Source organism: Protomyctophum parallelum, assembly GCF_964188405.1.
Source record: "Protomyctophum parallelum genome assembly, chromosome: 13".
In the NCBI taxonomy this organism is placed as follows: Eukaryota; Metazoa; Chordata; class Actinopteri; order Myctophiformes; family Myctophidae; genus Protomyctophum; species Protomyctophum parallelum.
Genome location: NC_139708.1, coordinates 38,739,146 through 38,756,289, shown reverse-complemented (window position 1 = coordinate 38,756,289; position 17,144 = coordinate 38,739,146). Strand labels below are relative to the sequence as shown.

The following is a 17,144-nucleotide window of genomic DNA, read 5'->3' as shown; positions in this document are numbered from 1 at the left end:
GCCAATGTACGCTGTTTAACCCTCTAACACCCGCATTCATTTCTACTTGCAAAAAATAGATTTCAACCTTACTACTACTTTGTAATACTAGGACTGAGACTAAAATATGTTAAAAAAAATAAAAAAAAATAAAGTTTTATGAAAGATTTATAATAATTATATAATAATAATATAATAAATTAATAATTTACATTTGGGGGATATCTTTCACAATAATGAATAAAACATGTTCTAGACATTCTAATGATCACAAAAAACATATATTACAATTATTTTACCTACTTTTATTAGGGTAAAGGTCAAAAGTCTTAGGTTAAGAAATGTTCAAAATCGCACAGAGTCCAGAATTTTTTTATTTGTGTGAATTTCAGCCTCTGTGGGGGGTATTTATATGCAAATATCATGACCAATGGCATTGAAATGGCATTGCAATGAACATCACTGATGACGTTTAGGTAAAAAAAGAACAGAAAAAAATAATAATAATTTAGTAATTAAATAAAATAAAATTGTTGCTAAAAAGCAACGCTGGGTCTTAGAGGGATAATTACTTCATGACTAGTATTAAAATGTTATTGTCTTTTTGTGTCCAATGTAGTTATGCTAACAGTTCATAAAGTTAACATAACTATAACTAAATGCATTTGAAATTCAATAAAAAGGTTACTTTTCAGGATTCCAATTATTAGGATAAAATATTATTCAGGTTTTCAATTCAAATATAGCAAAAAATAGCCGATCTACAAGCTAGCTACAAGCTACAAAATAGCCGATCTACAAGCTCAAAACGCGTCGCGCTGCGACGCGTTTTGAGCTTGTAGATTGGCTATTTTTGCTACGACAGTAACATGCACCGTACGTGGCCCCTCTGGAGTGAGTGTGGAAATATATTGGCCCTCGCCATCGTCAAAGTTGCCTATGAAGTAAATTAAACTCCCACTACACTAACTACAACTGGACTAAAATAGAGACAAAAAGGACGAAGAGTACCAGGCATCAAAGCCTCAGACGCTCAGACGATCGGATGAAAAAACACGCAGGCAGAGATGTGAACTGAAGTATAGAGTTGACCATTTATTCAATCAGAAAACAGAGTCCAGAGTGACGGAATAGCATCAGCTCCCCCGTGGCCTGTGTGCCACGGGAGCACACGGACAGACCCACCACCTGCGATGGTCAGCCTGCTAAGAGACCCCCTATTTCATCAAACAGTGGTTTCTGGGTGTTGGTTGATTTTACATACATAGGAATAAGGAATCGCAGATGCATACATAATCAAGTGACCTTTTGTTGAGACAATAGCATGCTAACTTCCTTAGGTGTGACCCAGAATCTGGACTTAAACAAAAGGCATGTGAACAGGCCAACGACACCTTGACTTTAAATATCAAAGACAGGCCTCTGAGACTAACTGTCACAATGCAGAGTACTCGACTGTGGCTGCTTTCAGCTAGACAGACAGACTCTAACATTTTACTTAGCACAGAGTGTAGTTGATTATAGAATGATTATAGTATACAAATTATTGTCCATATACGACACCTACCCCTGGATTGGACCATGGCTGTACTCTGTTGTTGTGCAGCTGTCTGCCGTGTACGCGGAGCTGGAGAACATGTACTCACTGTATTATTGATCTGATTGGACCATGGCTGTACTCTGTGTTGTTGTTGTGCAGCTGTCTGCCGTGTACGCGGAGCTGGAGAACATGTACTCGGGCAAGCGGTCTAAGTCTCTGAAGAGTCGCCCCCCTCCTCCTCAGGACAGCTTCGACATGGAGGCCTGCTCGCCCACGCCCTCCCCCACCTTCCAGGGTCAGAATATAGTTTTGGATGTTTCATTAGAGTTTATAGTTTTACTTTGTTTTCTTTTCTTTTTGTGGGTTTGCTATAGTTTTTATTAGTTATTATTCTTTGGGGTTTTTTTTTGGCAAAGCTTAGTTTTAGTTGTAGTTTTGTTCATATATTATTATTTTTTTGTCAGGTGCAGGGGAGTCCTGCAGCAGGTTTCAAAAAGGTCAGAGTAAATAGGCCTGTTAAAAACTCAACAAAAGAAACAAAGAATATATAATACATTCAGTTAGTGTTGGTAACAAGAAAAACTATAAGGGCATTTTGTCTGTTTTAGTTACCGTGGGTTTAGTAAAACACACAATTCAGTTTAACTTAATTATCGTTTTTATCGTAGTGTTTATTTAGTTCAATTAAGGGAAATGACATGGACGGAGTGGAGTTGATATGGAAGAAAGCATTATTGATATTATGCATTCATTCATTTGTCGTCCCCTCATGCAACAGAACAACAGACCATGGAAATTCAGTGGAGAGGTATGTTCCACAATATACTGTATTTTCTATTACTATTAATTCTTATTATCCTATAATGTGACCGTTTCTGACCAGGGCTAAGTCATTGGATTTATTTTTCTTCAAATTGATATATTGGTTGTTCAGTTTTTACCCACCAGTTGGAGATTGTGGGCTGTATTTTGCCAGGTCTTATTACTTAACTTAAGACCTGGAGGCGTGATCAATGCCATTTGGCTATTCTGTGTGGCCAAAGAGCATTGACCACGCCTTCAGGTCTTAAGTTCAGTTATAAGACCTGGTACTTAAGAGACGCAAAATACAGCCCATTGGCTTATAGAGAAATGTCTTGCAGAGAAACAGCGAGTTGAGAAAATGGGCACGATGGTAGCCCCTCAGTCTATAGCCCTGGTCCAGTGCTTACAGCGTTTCTCTCTCACTGAGTCCCATCTGCTGCTCACTAGCAGCTTTTCCCACTGCGTGCGAGGGTTTACGGGAACTGCCCAAAAATAAACAAAACGACGTAACCACTCACCGACACAAAGCCTGCTATAGACCTTAAGTTAAAACTCTATTCTCGAATCTGGGAAGCGTCTCAGGTCCCCAGCTTCTCTCTAAAATGCACTATTTTAGTCATTAAATAAAATTAATCCAACTCGGAAAACCCGGAAATGCCGTAATAGAAGAAATTACTCTGTCCGGTACATTGCTGTATTAAAATTTTAGAGAGAAGCTCTAGCAGGTCTAGCAGGCTTAGTGTCGGCTAAAGCTGCTAGTGAGCAGTGGATAGGAGTCCGGCAGGGCGTCAGAGAGAGAGACTCGCTATTTAAGCACTGGACCAGGGCTAACCCTCAGTCAAGCTGGGCCACGTATTAATGTGTGTCTCTGTGTGTGTACGTAGGTACGTCTGTAATCCACATAACTCCCCACCGACTTCACATTTGACATTAACGGCTCATACATAGTCTGGATTTACGGTGGTGGGGTGACCACCGAACTACAACATGACGTCACTGAGGTGACCACCGAACTACAACATGACGTCACTGAGCCGCGGTGAAGAGCAAACCACCGCCACCGCTCCAGCCCTTCTCTCTGTTTTTACTCACCACCGCTCAACGTGATTTCAGCTCCGGTGGTCAGCTCACCACCGGAGCGGTGGTCACCTTACCACCGAAAATCCAGACTATAAATAGGCCTTAAGACCCCACATATAGGTTACAGACCCCACATACTAGGTCCAATTTTTTGGACCCCTGGTATAGTCCCCAGAGCAGATTTCTAGAAACACTGATCTAAAAAGATCTTTTTTTTTCTCCACCTGATGGTCCTCCTCCTCCACATCCTTTCCAGCAGGCAGCCGTAAGGCTCCTCCGCCCCTTCCCGCGTCCTGGACGGAGCCCCTCCCCAGCCCGCCTCAGGGGGGTCCGTTCTACCCCCAGCAGCAGGGGGGGGTGCTGCTGAGCAGCCAGACCAGCGGCGAGTCCAACCCTTACATCAGCCTGGACGACAGCGCCCCTCCCTCGCCGCCGGAGCCCCCGGACTACCCAGCCAGCCCCCCGCAGCACCCCGGCAAGCGCCGCTACACCTTCTCGCGGCCGCCGCACTCCGAGGACACGGAGCGCTTCCTGGACGCGCTGAGCGAGCAGCTGGGACACAGGGTGGACATCGTGGACGACTTCTTGACCCCCGACAACGACTACGAGGAGGTAAGGGCATGGAGACGGTCTGTCGATCGCCAACAGAGTTCTGGGGGGGGGGGGGTGCCATCAGGGCCCATCCTGATTTTTGGAGAGTCCTTACTTTTTAGGCCAGTGCTTCCCGACCCTTTCAGGCCGTGATGGCGGACGGTGCATGGGTAATGCCAGTCAGTGCCTTAAAGGTTTTATGACATTCATTTTTATTTATTTTTCTTTTTTCTTTTAGGTTTTATGACCTCAAATTACACCCAAAAAACCTGAACTTTGAACATTCAGTGGATGTTCTGTGGTCTGAAGTTTTCTTTGGGTTTTTTTGGGCCTTTTGAGCTACAATGAAAACAGGCAACACAGTGAAAACAGTGACATCTGCTGGCAAATCCCATTGACATAATTATATGGGATTTGCAGTAAGTGATGTCACTTACTGCCGGCAAATCAGAGCACCTGTTTGAGCCAGAAAACCCCAGATCACAGAAAATCTACTGAATGTTAAAAGTTCATGTTTTTTGGGTGCAATTGAGATTAGAAAACCTAAAAAAAACAAGAACAATTCCAAAACCTTTTTTTTAATGTCACAATCCCTTTAATACTCCAGTTTTATACTCCGTACATTGGCTTCCGGTGTTTTTTAGGATTGATTTACCTCTGCGAATGCCTACCTATAGATACGTTCCCAAACCCCCCCCCCACCCCCCCCCCCCCCCCCCCCCCCACCCCCCCCCTCAGGTCCTCCACTGCTGGCCTGCTTGAAGTGCCTAAAAAATATCTACCAAAAAAAACAGTATATGGTGAGGCATGTCTTCTGCTTCTATGGGCCTACAGCCTGGAATAGACTTCCATTTCAACTCAGACACGCACACGCACCCTCTGTAGACATTTTTAAAGCTCAACTCAAGACTCACCTCTTTACTCTTGCTTTTAGTTGAGTTTTTAACATCTCAGTTCTGACTGATTTGCTGTGTGCTTTGTTTCTCGTCCATCTATGTTTTTATGCTTTTATTGTGTATGCTCTTTACCATTGTTTTATTTTTCTATAACTGCTTGCCTGTGTTTTATTGCTAGTTTTATGTTCTGCCCTGTGAAGCACTTTGAGTTGCATTTATGTTATGTATGAAAGGTGCTATGCAAATGAAGTGTATTATTATTATTAATACAGTGTAATGTCAGTGGGTATAATGCCAGCCTTAATACAGTGCAATGTCGGTGGGTGATGCCAGTCTTAACACAGTATAATGTCGGTGGTTATTTACTTTATTTGTTTATTTGGATAGGACAATGCATATTAATGGACGTCACATGGACGTAAATACACCGGATATAGCACAGTTGCTAATTTTCATCCGCAGTCCTCACAGGAAACACAAAACGGAAAAACAGACAGTCAAACAGTGGAATACAGTTTACATAACATTACATAGGGAACACAGCCAATCAGAGCTATAGCCTCGCGTAGCGATAATATAATATCACTGCGCAGGTCGCTGTTTATATTGTGTTTAGTTTAGATGTGCTGCAGTCGACATATGCCCTTACTGGGCTGCATTCAAGACACTCGCCTTGTGTCTGACACCTGACTTGTGTCTGAACACAGCTTTGATGGATGTGTTCTGCCCCCCCCCCCCCCCCCCCCCCCCCCGCCGCCATCAAACAAAATGTTTGGTCAAACCATATGGGCTTCCATTGGAAATGCATTGGAGTGGCCATTAACAGACTTACTGCTTTTGGAGGAGTATACTCCGTCATAAGGAATGTAATTACTTTCCGCTTTTGGCGGAATTCTCCGCCGGATAAGCTTTATTATTGATATCAAAACCGGATCGCTGATTTCTATTTTTTTTTTCATTATTATTTTGGCTCTGCCTTTCCTTCTTTAGCGATTCTAGACCAGGTTGCGCAACAGCGACAGTCCAACTCCCCATTATACAGGCTGACTAAAAGATCAATAACTCCTAATCTACGGATCTCTCCATGGTTTGGATAAAGTGCGCGATGTTCGGAGGTCTTTGCTGATTATCCGGTGGTCTAAATGGAAACATTGGCGCTTTCTAGAGCAAGGATGGCTGTAGTTTAGCTCGCTAGCATTGACGCTATTTATTAGCATTAAGATGGACGCCCACAGCATCCGTTCTAGTGCTGTGTGTGCACCCTCTAAATCGCCCCCCCCCGCAGCCCGTGGCAGTCTGAGGTTGGATTTGCGTCCAGCAGGTGGCAGTAAACCTGTTAAACACAGTCACAAGACAGGTGTCTTGAATGTGTGAACGCAGCCCAGTAAGGGCATATGTCGACCCCGCCCACTCTCCTCCGCCCCGGCCCCTCCTGGTGCTGCGGCCATCTTGGATCCATAACACAATATAAACAAATGGGAGAGGGGTGGGGCCGAGAAGGGCCCTTATTGGTAATAATAATAATGATGATAATAATTATTATTATAAATTGGTAATGCCAGGATGTTGTCCAGATGACTTTTCCCGACGACGACGAGGACGACGACGAGGAGATGGGCGTGGCCGTGGCGGATGACGTCACGGAGGTGGGCGGCGGCTTTGTGGCGCCGGAGCTCAGCAGCCCGAGCGACGTGCACAGTGACGTGCACAGCTTCAGCAGGTCATCATAGTTTGGGATTTCTCATTTTACCTTAGTTTTGAATGTTATTGTTTTTTCCTAAATTCATTTAGTTTTAATTCAATTCAGTTAGTTTTAATTGTTTTTTGGAGCGGGTTTTTCGTATAGTATTTATTAGGTTTTCTTTCTTTTAAATGCTATTTTGTTTTAGTTCACTTAAAAAAAAAATCAGTTTTAGTGTTTTAGTTTTAGTTTTTTTTATACTTTGGATAATTTGTCAGGTTCAGGATTGAAAAGGTAAGTATTGTGTAACAAGGACTTAAAGGTATATTCAGTGATTTCACTCAAAAAACCTTAGGTTTCGTTTTTGGCTGTGGGACCCAGCCTTTCGTCCAATCAGGATAGAAACCCCAGGGGTTAACTGGGGACAGGGAGGAACTCCTTATATGGTCAGCACACTCTATAGTAGGGAGGATTATCACAACAAAACAAAAAAATAAGTGATATTTGAATTAAGTGAAATCACTGAATATACCTTTAACAAACGATAGCATTTAAAAATGTATTCAGTTACAAAACCAAACTAAAACTAAGGGCATTTTGTCTAGCCTGACACTCAGTCTGAATTTCCATTCCGTTTCACTTCATTATTCAGAGTTCAGACCGAAAGCCCTCCCCACGGCAGCAGTTTATAGGATGGGTGTCGTCAAAGCGGCAGTCTTCGGTGATTGGTTCATACCAACCAATCAGAATAGTATAGGAAAGCAGATGACGTTGTTGTCATTCATGAGGCTATATTGGCTAACCCATTTGCTAACCAAACAAAAACACAGCCAACGAGTGCTATACTAGCATGTAAACAAAAGCGGTAAAATATGTCGGATGATGATGTTTATAAAACCTCTCGTATCTGTAAAGAAACTATTTATCATGCATCGATTTAATAGCCAGATTGATACGGTCGTGAGTATAGTGGGGGGCGGCCATGTTTGTTGTCTGACGCTGTTGAGTGACAGCTGCGAACGACACTGACGCCGCCGTACAGGCAGAGACTCCAGACCTGAATCGCCAGAACATCATTTTCTTAATGGGCGTGCAGGCTATAGCGATTCAGGGCTGGAACCAGGCTATACATTTTGTCTATATAATTTCAGTTCATCTATTTAGTTTCTTATTCTGGGTGCCTGCCATGCAATGGCAGAAACACAGGTTGAAATCCGCAACACATATTTAATCGTAATAATAATCGTATATGTTCCGAAACTTTGACCACTATGGCCGGCCGCACAGTTTACCAAAGCCCACAATATATACATCGAAACGTGCGGCTCGGCCGGGAATGGTGTGCTTGTGCTTTTCTTTCCGTTTCGGGTTACCGTGCCGACGTAATTCGCAATAAACGACGCGAAAAATGCCCCATGCAAAGTCAATGGGGAAACGCGGGTAAAAACAGAAAACGACACGTTACTTTGGAGCCACATTGCTCTGGCATACTGTTACGTAGAAACACGATTTAAATTTTTTCATCACAAACACAATTTCTTAACTCGCTCTTATAACCACATTTTGTATCGTACCAATACCACGATCGCACACGGCGTACCTTAATGTCTCGGGTCACTCACGGCGAAAACAAAAATCGCATTAGACTTTTACTTTTTGCGATGTTCGGACATACGTTCTCTCACTGAGTAAGTGTGCTTTAAACTTTCAATAGTGGTTGCATTCGCATAGACTCAGCTCAGCTGAAAATGATACTTTGTTAATGATTCAAGGTCAAATTGACCACCTCTCACACACGCGCACACACGAACGCACACGCACACACATGCACAAATGTGCACGCACACACACACATTGAAAGTCAATGAAAGAAATCGGGGAAACACGTAACTCTGTCATTTCTCAATAGTTTCAGAAGCGGGGCGGCTTGCCGGAACCGGGCCGCCCCCCTGAACGAAACCAAATGGACCCTTACAGCTCAGACATCTTAGCATTAGCATGTTAGCATTAGCATGTTAGCATTAGCATGTTAGCATCTTAGCATTAGCATGTTAGCATTAGCATGTTAGCATTAGAATCTTAGCATTAGCATGTTAGCATTAGCATGTTAGCATTAGCATGTCAGCATATTAGCATTAGCATGTTAGCATGATAGCATTAGCATGTTAGCATTAGCATGTTAGCATTAGCATGTTAGCATGATAGCATTAGCATGTTAGCATTAGCATGTTAGCATGATAGCATTAGCATGTTAGCATTAGCATGTTAGCATTATAGCATTAGCATGTTAGCATTAGCATGTTAGCATGTTAGCATTAGTATGTTAGCATTAGCATGTTAGCATGTTAGCAGCATGTTAGCATTTTAGCATTAGCATGTTAGCATTAGCATGTTAGCATTAAAATGTTAGCATGCTAGCATGTTAGCATGTTAGTATTAGCATGTTAGCATGTTAGAATTAGAATGTTGGTGGCAACGTAATGCGCAATAAACTAAGACAAATTACCCCATTGAAAGTCAATGGGGAGACCTGGCTCACATGTAACCAAATGGACCCTTCTGAGAGGCTAAATGTCATCAAATGGTGGTCCGTGGCTCAAATGCTGCACAGACTTGGCAAGCTTCAGGCACCCAGAAATCTTGAAATTTTGTTTCTAGTTTAGTATTGGTTATGTGGGTTTTAAACTGTGCCCAACGGTTGCTCATCAGCGGCGAGGAGAACGCCTCCTCTCTCACCTACTCGTCCTGCTCCGACCACATCCCGCCGCACCCCGTCACCCCGCCCCCTCCGCCGCCCGTCCAGTTCAACGACCCCCCGCCCCCCGCCTCGCCGCGGGAGCAGCCGCCGCCGCCTCGGACCTACACCCCCGACCACTCCCCCAGGATGATGCAGCAGCCCCCTCCCCCTCCCCCGCCTCGGACTTACACCCCCGACCACTCCCCCAGGATGATGCAGCAGCAGCCCCCTCCCCCGCCTCGCGCGTACACCCCCGACCACTCCCCCAGGATGATGCAGCAGCCGCCTCGCGCCTACACCCCCGACCACTCCCCCAGGATGATGCAGCAGCAGCCCCCTCCCCCTCCCCCTCCTCGCGCCTACACCCCCGACCACTCCCCCAGGATGTACGTGCCCGTCCGACGCAAGTCGGGCCCGCCCCCGCCGCCTCCTCCGCGCGGCAACGTGCTGCCCAAGCGCCACTCGCTGCACAAGGTCAGTGGAGGCGGGGGGGGGGGGGAGTTCACTGCACATCACTTAGGTTGCCAGTTATATACTCAGCGGAGGGAGGGGAGTTCACTGCACATCACTTAGGTTGCCAGGTATTAACTCAGCGGAGGGAGGGGAGTTCACTGCACATCACTTAGGTTGCCAGGTATATACTCAGCGGAGGGAGGGGAGTTCACTGCACATCACTTAGGTTGCCAGGTATATACTCAGCGGAGGGAGGGGAGTTCACTGCACATCACTTAGGTTGCCAGGTATTAACTCAGCGGAGGGAGGGGAGTTCACTGCACATCACTTAGGTTGCCAGGTATATACTCAGCGGAGGGAGGGGAGTTCACTGCACATGACTATTAACAAGGTCGATCAGTGGAGGGAGGGAAGCACATTGCACCTTACTTAGCACATTGGTTGCCAGGTTTTAACTAGCACATTGGTTGCCAGGTATTAACTAGCACATTGGTTGCCAGGTATTAAAGTTTTACATTAAAGGACAACTTTTCAACCAAGGTTCATGTTTTAGGTTGTTATTAGAGAAAGTAAAAGGTGAGTGTATTTTTTTTTCATTTGCTGCTTTCTTTCGTTTTAGGGATTTTAGCTGTTTTTGACAGGGGGCGGGGGCATTCGAGCACGGGTCTAAATAGTCTTTACAAAATGTTATAGTGATTTATTTTTTTATTCTTTACTATAGTCCTAGAGCCCAAGAAATTACATTTGGCTGCAAAAGATCACGGGATCTACTGAATGTGTCAAACTGACATATTGAGCCTATGACACACAGTGTGGCTTCCCCCCAGTAGGCTACCTTCACATTCAGTAGATGCTGTGATCTTCTGTGGCCAGATGTAATTTCTTGGGGTCTAGTAGGACTATAGTAAAGAATAAAAAAATAAATCGCTATAACATTTTGTAAAGAAATTCATATTTAGCCCCATGCTCGAATGCCCCTGTCAAAAACAGCTAAAATCCCTAAAACGAAAGAAAACAGCAAATGAAAAAGAATGAACACTCTTTTACTTTCTCTCATAACAACCTAAAACATGAACCGTGGTTGAAAAAAACTAAAGTTGTCCTATTTTAGAGTGTCTCTGATGTCATGGACACTGGGCTCACTTACATCCTGAACTACATGACAGCCCTCCCCCTATCCACAAGGAGGAGCAGTGCACCAAAGCATTATGAGAATTGTAGTCCAGGAAGGAAGTGAGCCCAGTGTCGATGACATCAGAGACACTGGGCTCACTGCTAAAATCTAAAATTTCTAAACCCACATATTACACACATAAAGAACCCCAGGAAAGTGTTCTAAATCTGCTAACGTCATTAACATATATTTTTAGCAAAAAGGGTGAGTGTCCCTTTAACTAGCACATTGGTTGCCGGGTATTAACTAGCACATTGGTTGCCGGGTATTAACTAGCACATTGGTTGCCAGGTATTAACATTACTTAGCACATTAGTTGCCAGGTATTAACATTACTTAGCACATTGGTTGCCAGGTATTAACTAGTTCTCTTCAGGGGAAAAGGCACGCTCTACTCAGACAGTTTCATATAGTTTCAGGCGTGTGCTGGGTGCAGATTCCAAAAGAACATATAGAAAATGAATTAAATCCGCACTTCCAGTCGAGTCATTTTCTACAGGTATTTAACTAGCACATTGGTTGCCACGTATTAACACTACTTGGGTAGATGAAATAACAGTAATTCTCTTGTGTCACTGCATAAGGTGCGTCCCAACAGAGACGAGCTGCAGGCCCGCGCCACCATACAGGAGCTGAAGGCCTTCCAGGAGAGACAACAGGCCTACGAAGAGAGACAGGCCTACGAGCGACAGCAACAGGCCTACGAGGATCGAGAACAACAGGCGTACAAGGAGAGACTAGCCTACGAGGAACTACAACAGCAACAGGCGTACAAAGAGAGACAGGCGTTGGAGGAGCAGAAGGCCTACGGACAGCAGCAGCAGCAGCTGTACCAGGAGCAGCAGGCCTACAAGGAGAGGCAGTACGAGGAGCAGCGCATCTACGAGGAGCTGAAAGTGTACCAGGAGCAGCAGATACTGTACCAGGAGCGCCAGCAGGCCTACGAGGAGCAGAAGGCCTTTGAGGAGCGCCAGCAGGCCTACCAGGAGGCGCAGCAGCAGAAGATGCAGCAGCAGCAGCAGGCGTACCAGGGCCACCAGTCCCTGCCGGCGCAGGCGTCGTCCCCGCAGCCGCCGGCGGCCCACTCCCTCCACCAGCTCCACCAGTCCCTGCCCCCGCTGCCCTCCCCGGAGTCCGTCCACCACCAGGCCAACCATCCCATGCACAAGATGCGGCAGGCGCAGCAGCAGCAGCAGGCACTCGCAAATCATCCCCAGCGTCAGTCCCAGCGTCAGTCCCGTTCGGCCGGCGGCCACGCCCTCCAGCAGGGGCAGCAGCACACCGAGGGCGTCTACCAGAGCCGGCGCAGCGTCAAAACCCAGGCCCACCACGCGTCCAACGAGATGCTGCATCAGATGCAACAGGCGCAGCAGCAGGGACAACACGCGTCCAACGAGATGCTGCATCAGATGCAGCAGGCGCAGCAGGGCCACCACGCGTCCACCGAGATGCTGCATCAGATGCAACAGGCGCAGCAGGGCCACCACGCGTCCAACGAGATGCTGCATCAGATGCAACAGGCGCAGCAGGGCCACAACGCGTCCACCGAGATGCTGCATCAGATGCAGCAGGCGCAGCAGGGCCACCACGCGTCCAACGAGATGCTGCATCAGATGCAACAGGGCCACCACGCGTCCAACGAGATGCTGCATCAGATGCAACAGGGCCACCACGCGTCCAACGAGATGCTGCATCAGATGCAACAGGCGCAGCAGGGCCACCACGCGTCCAACGAGATGCTGCATCAGATGCAACAGGCGCAGCAGGGCCACAACGCGTCCACCGATATGCTGCATCAGATGCAACAGGCGCAGCAGGGCCACCACGCGTCCACCGAGATGCTTCACCAGACGCACAAAGCCCAGACCCATCACTCCTCCATGGAGCTTCTCCATCAAGCTCACCAGACGCACCACGACGGGAAGAGCCACCACTCCTCGACGGACATGCTCCACCAAGCCCACCATCAGGCGCAGCATCAGGCCAGGGTCCACCACTCCTCCTCCGCCGAGCTCCTGCACGAGGCCCGCCACGACCCGCCGTCCGCCGCCCCCGCCCAGTTCGCCCGGGATCCCCACGCCGCCGCGCACCAGAGCCGGAGGAGTGTGAAAGGTCCCCTGCAGCAGGAGAGGCGCCAGCAGGACCAGCAGCAGGTGCACCCGGGCCTCCACCACCCCCAGCCCGCCAATCCCTCTCCGCAGAGGCCCCGCTCCGTCCAGCAGCAGAGCCACTCCGCCTCCCCTCGCATCCAGCACATCCACCACGTGACCCCGCAGCCCCTTCCGCAGGACCCCAAGCAGCAGCAGATCCACCTCATCCACTCTCGCCCCCAGAGCCAGGAGCCCCACCGGCCGCAGCCCCTGCTGTCCACGTTCCAGCCCCTGCAGCCCCACCACCCCCAGCCCCCCCCGCCGCTCTCCACCTTCCAGCCCGTGACGCCCGCGCAGCAGCAGCAGCAGCTCCACCCGCAGTCGTCGCAGCCGCAGGCCACGCACTCCTCCAGCCAGACCGCCCGGCCGCATTCTCAGCCCTCGCACCAGCTGCACCAGGCGCAGCCGCCGCCGCACATCCACCCCCAGTCGCACCACAGGTATACTCAATAAATAATCAAGGCACTTAATAAATATAAAACACTATAAGATCATTGTTATTCCTATTATGATTGTTATCATTATTATTGTTATTATCATTATCACTTCATTCCTCGTTTGGACGGAGCTCTGATTGTTCTCGGCCTATTGTCTCAATTAGCCTGTCACATCTTGTAAAACAAGGAAGAAAAAAAAAGGGAAAAAAAAGTGTTTTGTTCTCTTCTCTGCTTCTGCTGTTTTTTTCCCAGTAACTAATGTTACTCTTAAAAAGGGTATAGTAGGCATAATAAGCTTTGGCTTCAGCCTACACCTTTTCGGTGCTAAACCTGACCTTATAACACAGCCGTCTTTAAAAATGTAAAAATTTAAGTACCGAAATAAACTATTCGTTCACAGGCAGCCTCGCGTGGCGCACGGCCAGCCGCAGTCTCTCCCGCACTCCCTGTCCGACCCCTGTGAGCACAACGACGACAACAAGGAGCCCCCACCGCCTCCCCCGCTGCCCCCGCCGTGCTCCCCGCCGCCCCTGCCCCGGGCCTCCCTCCCCAGGATGGACTCCAACCACATGAGCGTGAAGAGGCTTCGCTGGGAGCAGGTGGAGAACTCTGAGGGCACCATCTGGGGACAGGTGAGCGTGTGTGAGCGAGGGCTGAATGGGGCCATTTTGCACCCAATTCCTGTTTTAAATGAAGTTGAGGAGATGAACATGGCATGAAGTAAACATTCACACTTGTGTGAAGTGAGGGGCACCTGGTTTGTTTAAAGTGCTCTAAACAAACATTAAAACTCCATAGACTTGTCAATAGGTACTATTAACTGTTTCTGTACGTACGACGTCCCTGGGCGTCTTAAGGATTAAAAACGAGCTGAGCCTTAGACGTCGCTGGACGTCCTAGCGCATCCTCAATGATACGGGGCGAGATAAGAATATTCAGAATTTTGTATGTAAAGTCAACTTTTTTTAATAGATTGTTTCCGGGTCATGGCTTTCAGAGTAAAAGCGCTGAGACAACCCCGGCCACCCAGAGCTCCTATTTTGAAGCACTTCCAGCACTGATAGTGTTTTAAAGTGCTCTAACCCATTTAGACCTGAGACCGATTCTACAAAATGTCTTCTAAAGTAAACCATGACAGTTTTCTGAAAAGCCCATGTTTTCTATGTCACTGTTTCTCAAACCATTTCATGTCAAGGGGCCCCAGAATGAGCTGTAGGCCTATTTGGTTGCGGACCCCCATCTGAAAATATATTGTTCCAAGGACCACCCAGAAGCAAAGATTTGAGTTAAAAACGTTCGCTCTGAAGGAATATAATTATATTCAAAGATTTGCGCCACATTGTCACGTTTCTTTCAAAAATAGCAGATCTACGTGCAGCTATGAGCTTGTAGATCTGCTATTTTTTTATAGCTAAAGTTTAACATAATGCTTAAATCACCAAAAGGGGTTCTGAATGGACTAAACAAACATTAATAGACATAATTTATGATGTCATTTCAAAAGCCAGACATTGGAGAGGAGTGGCTCCTCAAAAGTGGTAACCTGACTCTGCCAGATGAGGGCGGTATTGGGTAACCATGTTTCCCAACACAGCAATCATCTGGGATCACTCAGGCAGTTGACCTGACAAAAATCCGTTCCGTACCGGACCAATCAGCGTGAGCTAAGGGCGGGATATGTGCGAAACCGGATGTGAAGCTATCTAGACACGTCAATATGATTGGTTGTGTTTGCACGCCCACACGGTGATAGACAGACGGTCCCATCCAATCATCTACCAAGTATCTTGAAAAAAAGGAACAGCCCCGTCATCAAATTTGCTTCCGCGATCCCAGATCCCAATAAGCTGTGAAACAAATTTGTGTAGCAAGCTTCTTGGATCTGGCAGCGTCAGGTTACAAAAGTGGCTCATCAGAGGTGAACGTTAGTTCCTGTAGTCAGCTGGGCCCACTCCACCTGATGTCAATTACCTTATTAAGAATGCTCTTATAAATCACCAATGTCTACCCTTGTCCCTCTCCCTCTTCCGCTATGTCCCGCCCAGTGTTGGCAAAATATTACTTTAACACTAATATACTACTTATTACTTATTACTTAAAAAAAGGAATAAAGTTACACTACTTATTACTACCTGAGAAAAGTAACTAGTTACTTATTACTTTACTTATTACTTTTTTCTCTCGCCTCCAGTAATTGCATATTTTGTCCCCAAAAGTCTTACTTTGCATTTTCAACATTAGCAGTCCCCCCTCCCCTATTCTGTGTGTTTCTTGATATTTGAAGTAGATTCTTTTGACGTGGAATATAGCTTCTTCCCTATGCACAACTTGCAGCGGACAATAATGTTCATCTTGTCTCGATCGCGGACATACTCAAAATAATGTGAATACTTCCAAGTATTGAATGTTATAACGCTTTGTTGTGCCGGGGTCTCTGTCTCCTCCACCTCCTCCATGCTTAGTTTGTTTACGTCTCTTCTCTCTAACAGTGCAGTCTAACGAGTTACACACACTAGTTTAGGTTGTTGTTCCGTGTTCCGGACGGTTTAAGGCCCGCCCTTCTGAATCCGATACTTCTGCATCCGATACTTCACACATCGTTTCCGTATCCGCTCTAGAGTCTAGATCTAGAGCGGATCAGCAGTCTGCAAATCAACTTGACCCATATCCAGTCTACCATTATAAATAAACACTCAAACCCACAGTTCCACCAAGGCTCGTGAAAATAGTAATAATATTACTTTTGGAAAAAAGTAAATGTAATATTATTACCCAAAATGTGAAAGTAAATAGTTTTACATATTATAGTTTTACATATTACATATTACTGGAAAAAAGTAATAATATTACTGAAAATAGGATAGAGGCCGAACCGGAGCGACAGCCCCCCCTTGATCAAGGGACAACAGGTGCGCAGCCACGCCCAGCTCTTGAGTCCAGTTCTAGTTTGACTCAGGCCAGGTGTGACAGCTTAAACCAGTCATCCTCCATCTCACACAATATTATATATCCACAGATATTGTCTGTGATGTTCGATATTGTACTATTGTGATATAGCATAAGTGTTCTATAAAAATATGAATATCGGATCGGGAGAAATCGGTATCGGCAGATACTACAAAATGAAATGACCTGCATCGGACAGGAGCCAAACAAAAACGTGATCGGGACATCCCTAGCTGTAGTGCATCGTAGTCCAGGAGGAACTTTACATTCACCTCCGTGATGCTACAGCGGCATTATATATTATATTTCGTTAGCCTCATAGGATAAATCAAGGCGAAATTGAGATTTCTGCCTACAGGTGCTCTCCTGGGGCTGCTACATCGTCCTGGATTAGCGCCTATGTCCTCAGCCAATCACAAAGCTCACTATCTTCAAAAATGATGATCTGCCTAAGTCACTTGTGTGATTTGAGCATGTTTACGTTGCCGCCTAACTCACTTTGTGTGACTTGGGCATTTTTACATTGCATACACAGCAAACAACAGTTACTCTAATAGACCCCCAGGTGTTTAGTATGGAGTTAACATCACTCTAATAGACCCCCAGGTGTTTAGTATGGAGTTAACATTACTCTAATAGACCCCCAGGTGTTTAGTATGGAGTTAACATTACTCTA

The 17,144-nt window shown here is 46.3% G+C and overlaps 1 protein-coding gene across 1 annotated transcript in view; it reads left to right on the top strand.

Annotated features, from left to right (window-relative positions):
• The window catches only part of grid2ipa (glutamate receptor, ionotropic, delta 2 (Grid2) interacting protein, a), a gene marked incomplete at both ends in the record, with an annotated part of 138,565 nt that overhangs the window by 96,247 nt on the left and 25,174 nt on the right, over positions 1-17,144 (top strand). The window contains 7 exon segments of the mRNA XM_083779093.1: positions 1,679-1,814; positions 3,660-4,015; positions 6,453-6,610; positions 9,281-9,383; positions 9,642-9,782; positions 11,520-13,525; positions 13,923-14,154. Of these exon segments, the coding sequence (XP_083635219.1) occupies positions 1,679-1,814; positions 3,660-4,015; positions 6,453-6,610; positions 9,281-9,383; positions 9,642-9,782; positions 11,520-13,525; positions 13,923-14,154 (3,132 nt within the window).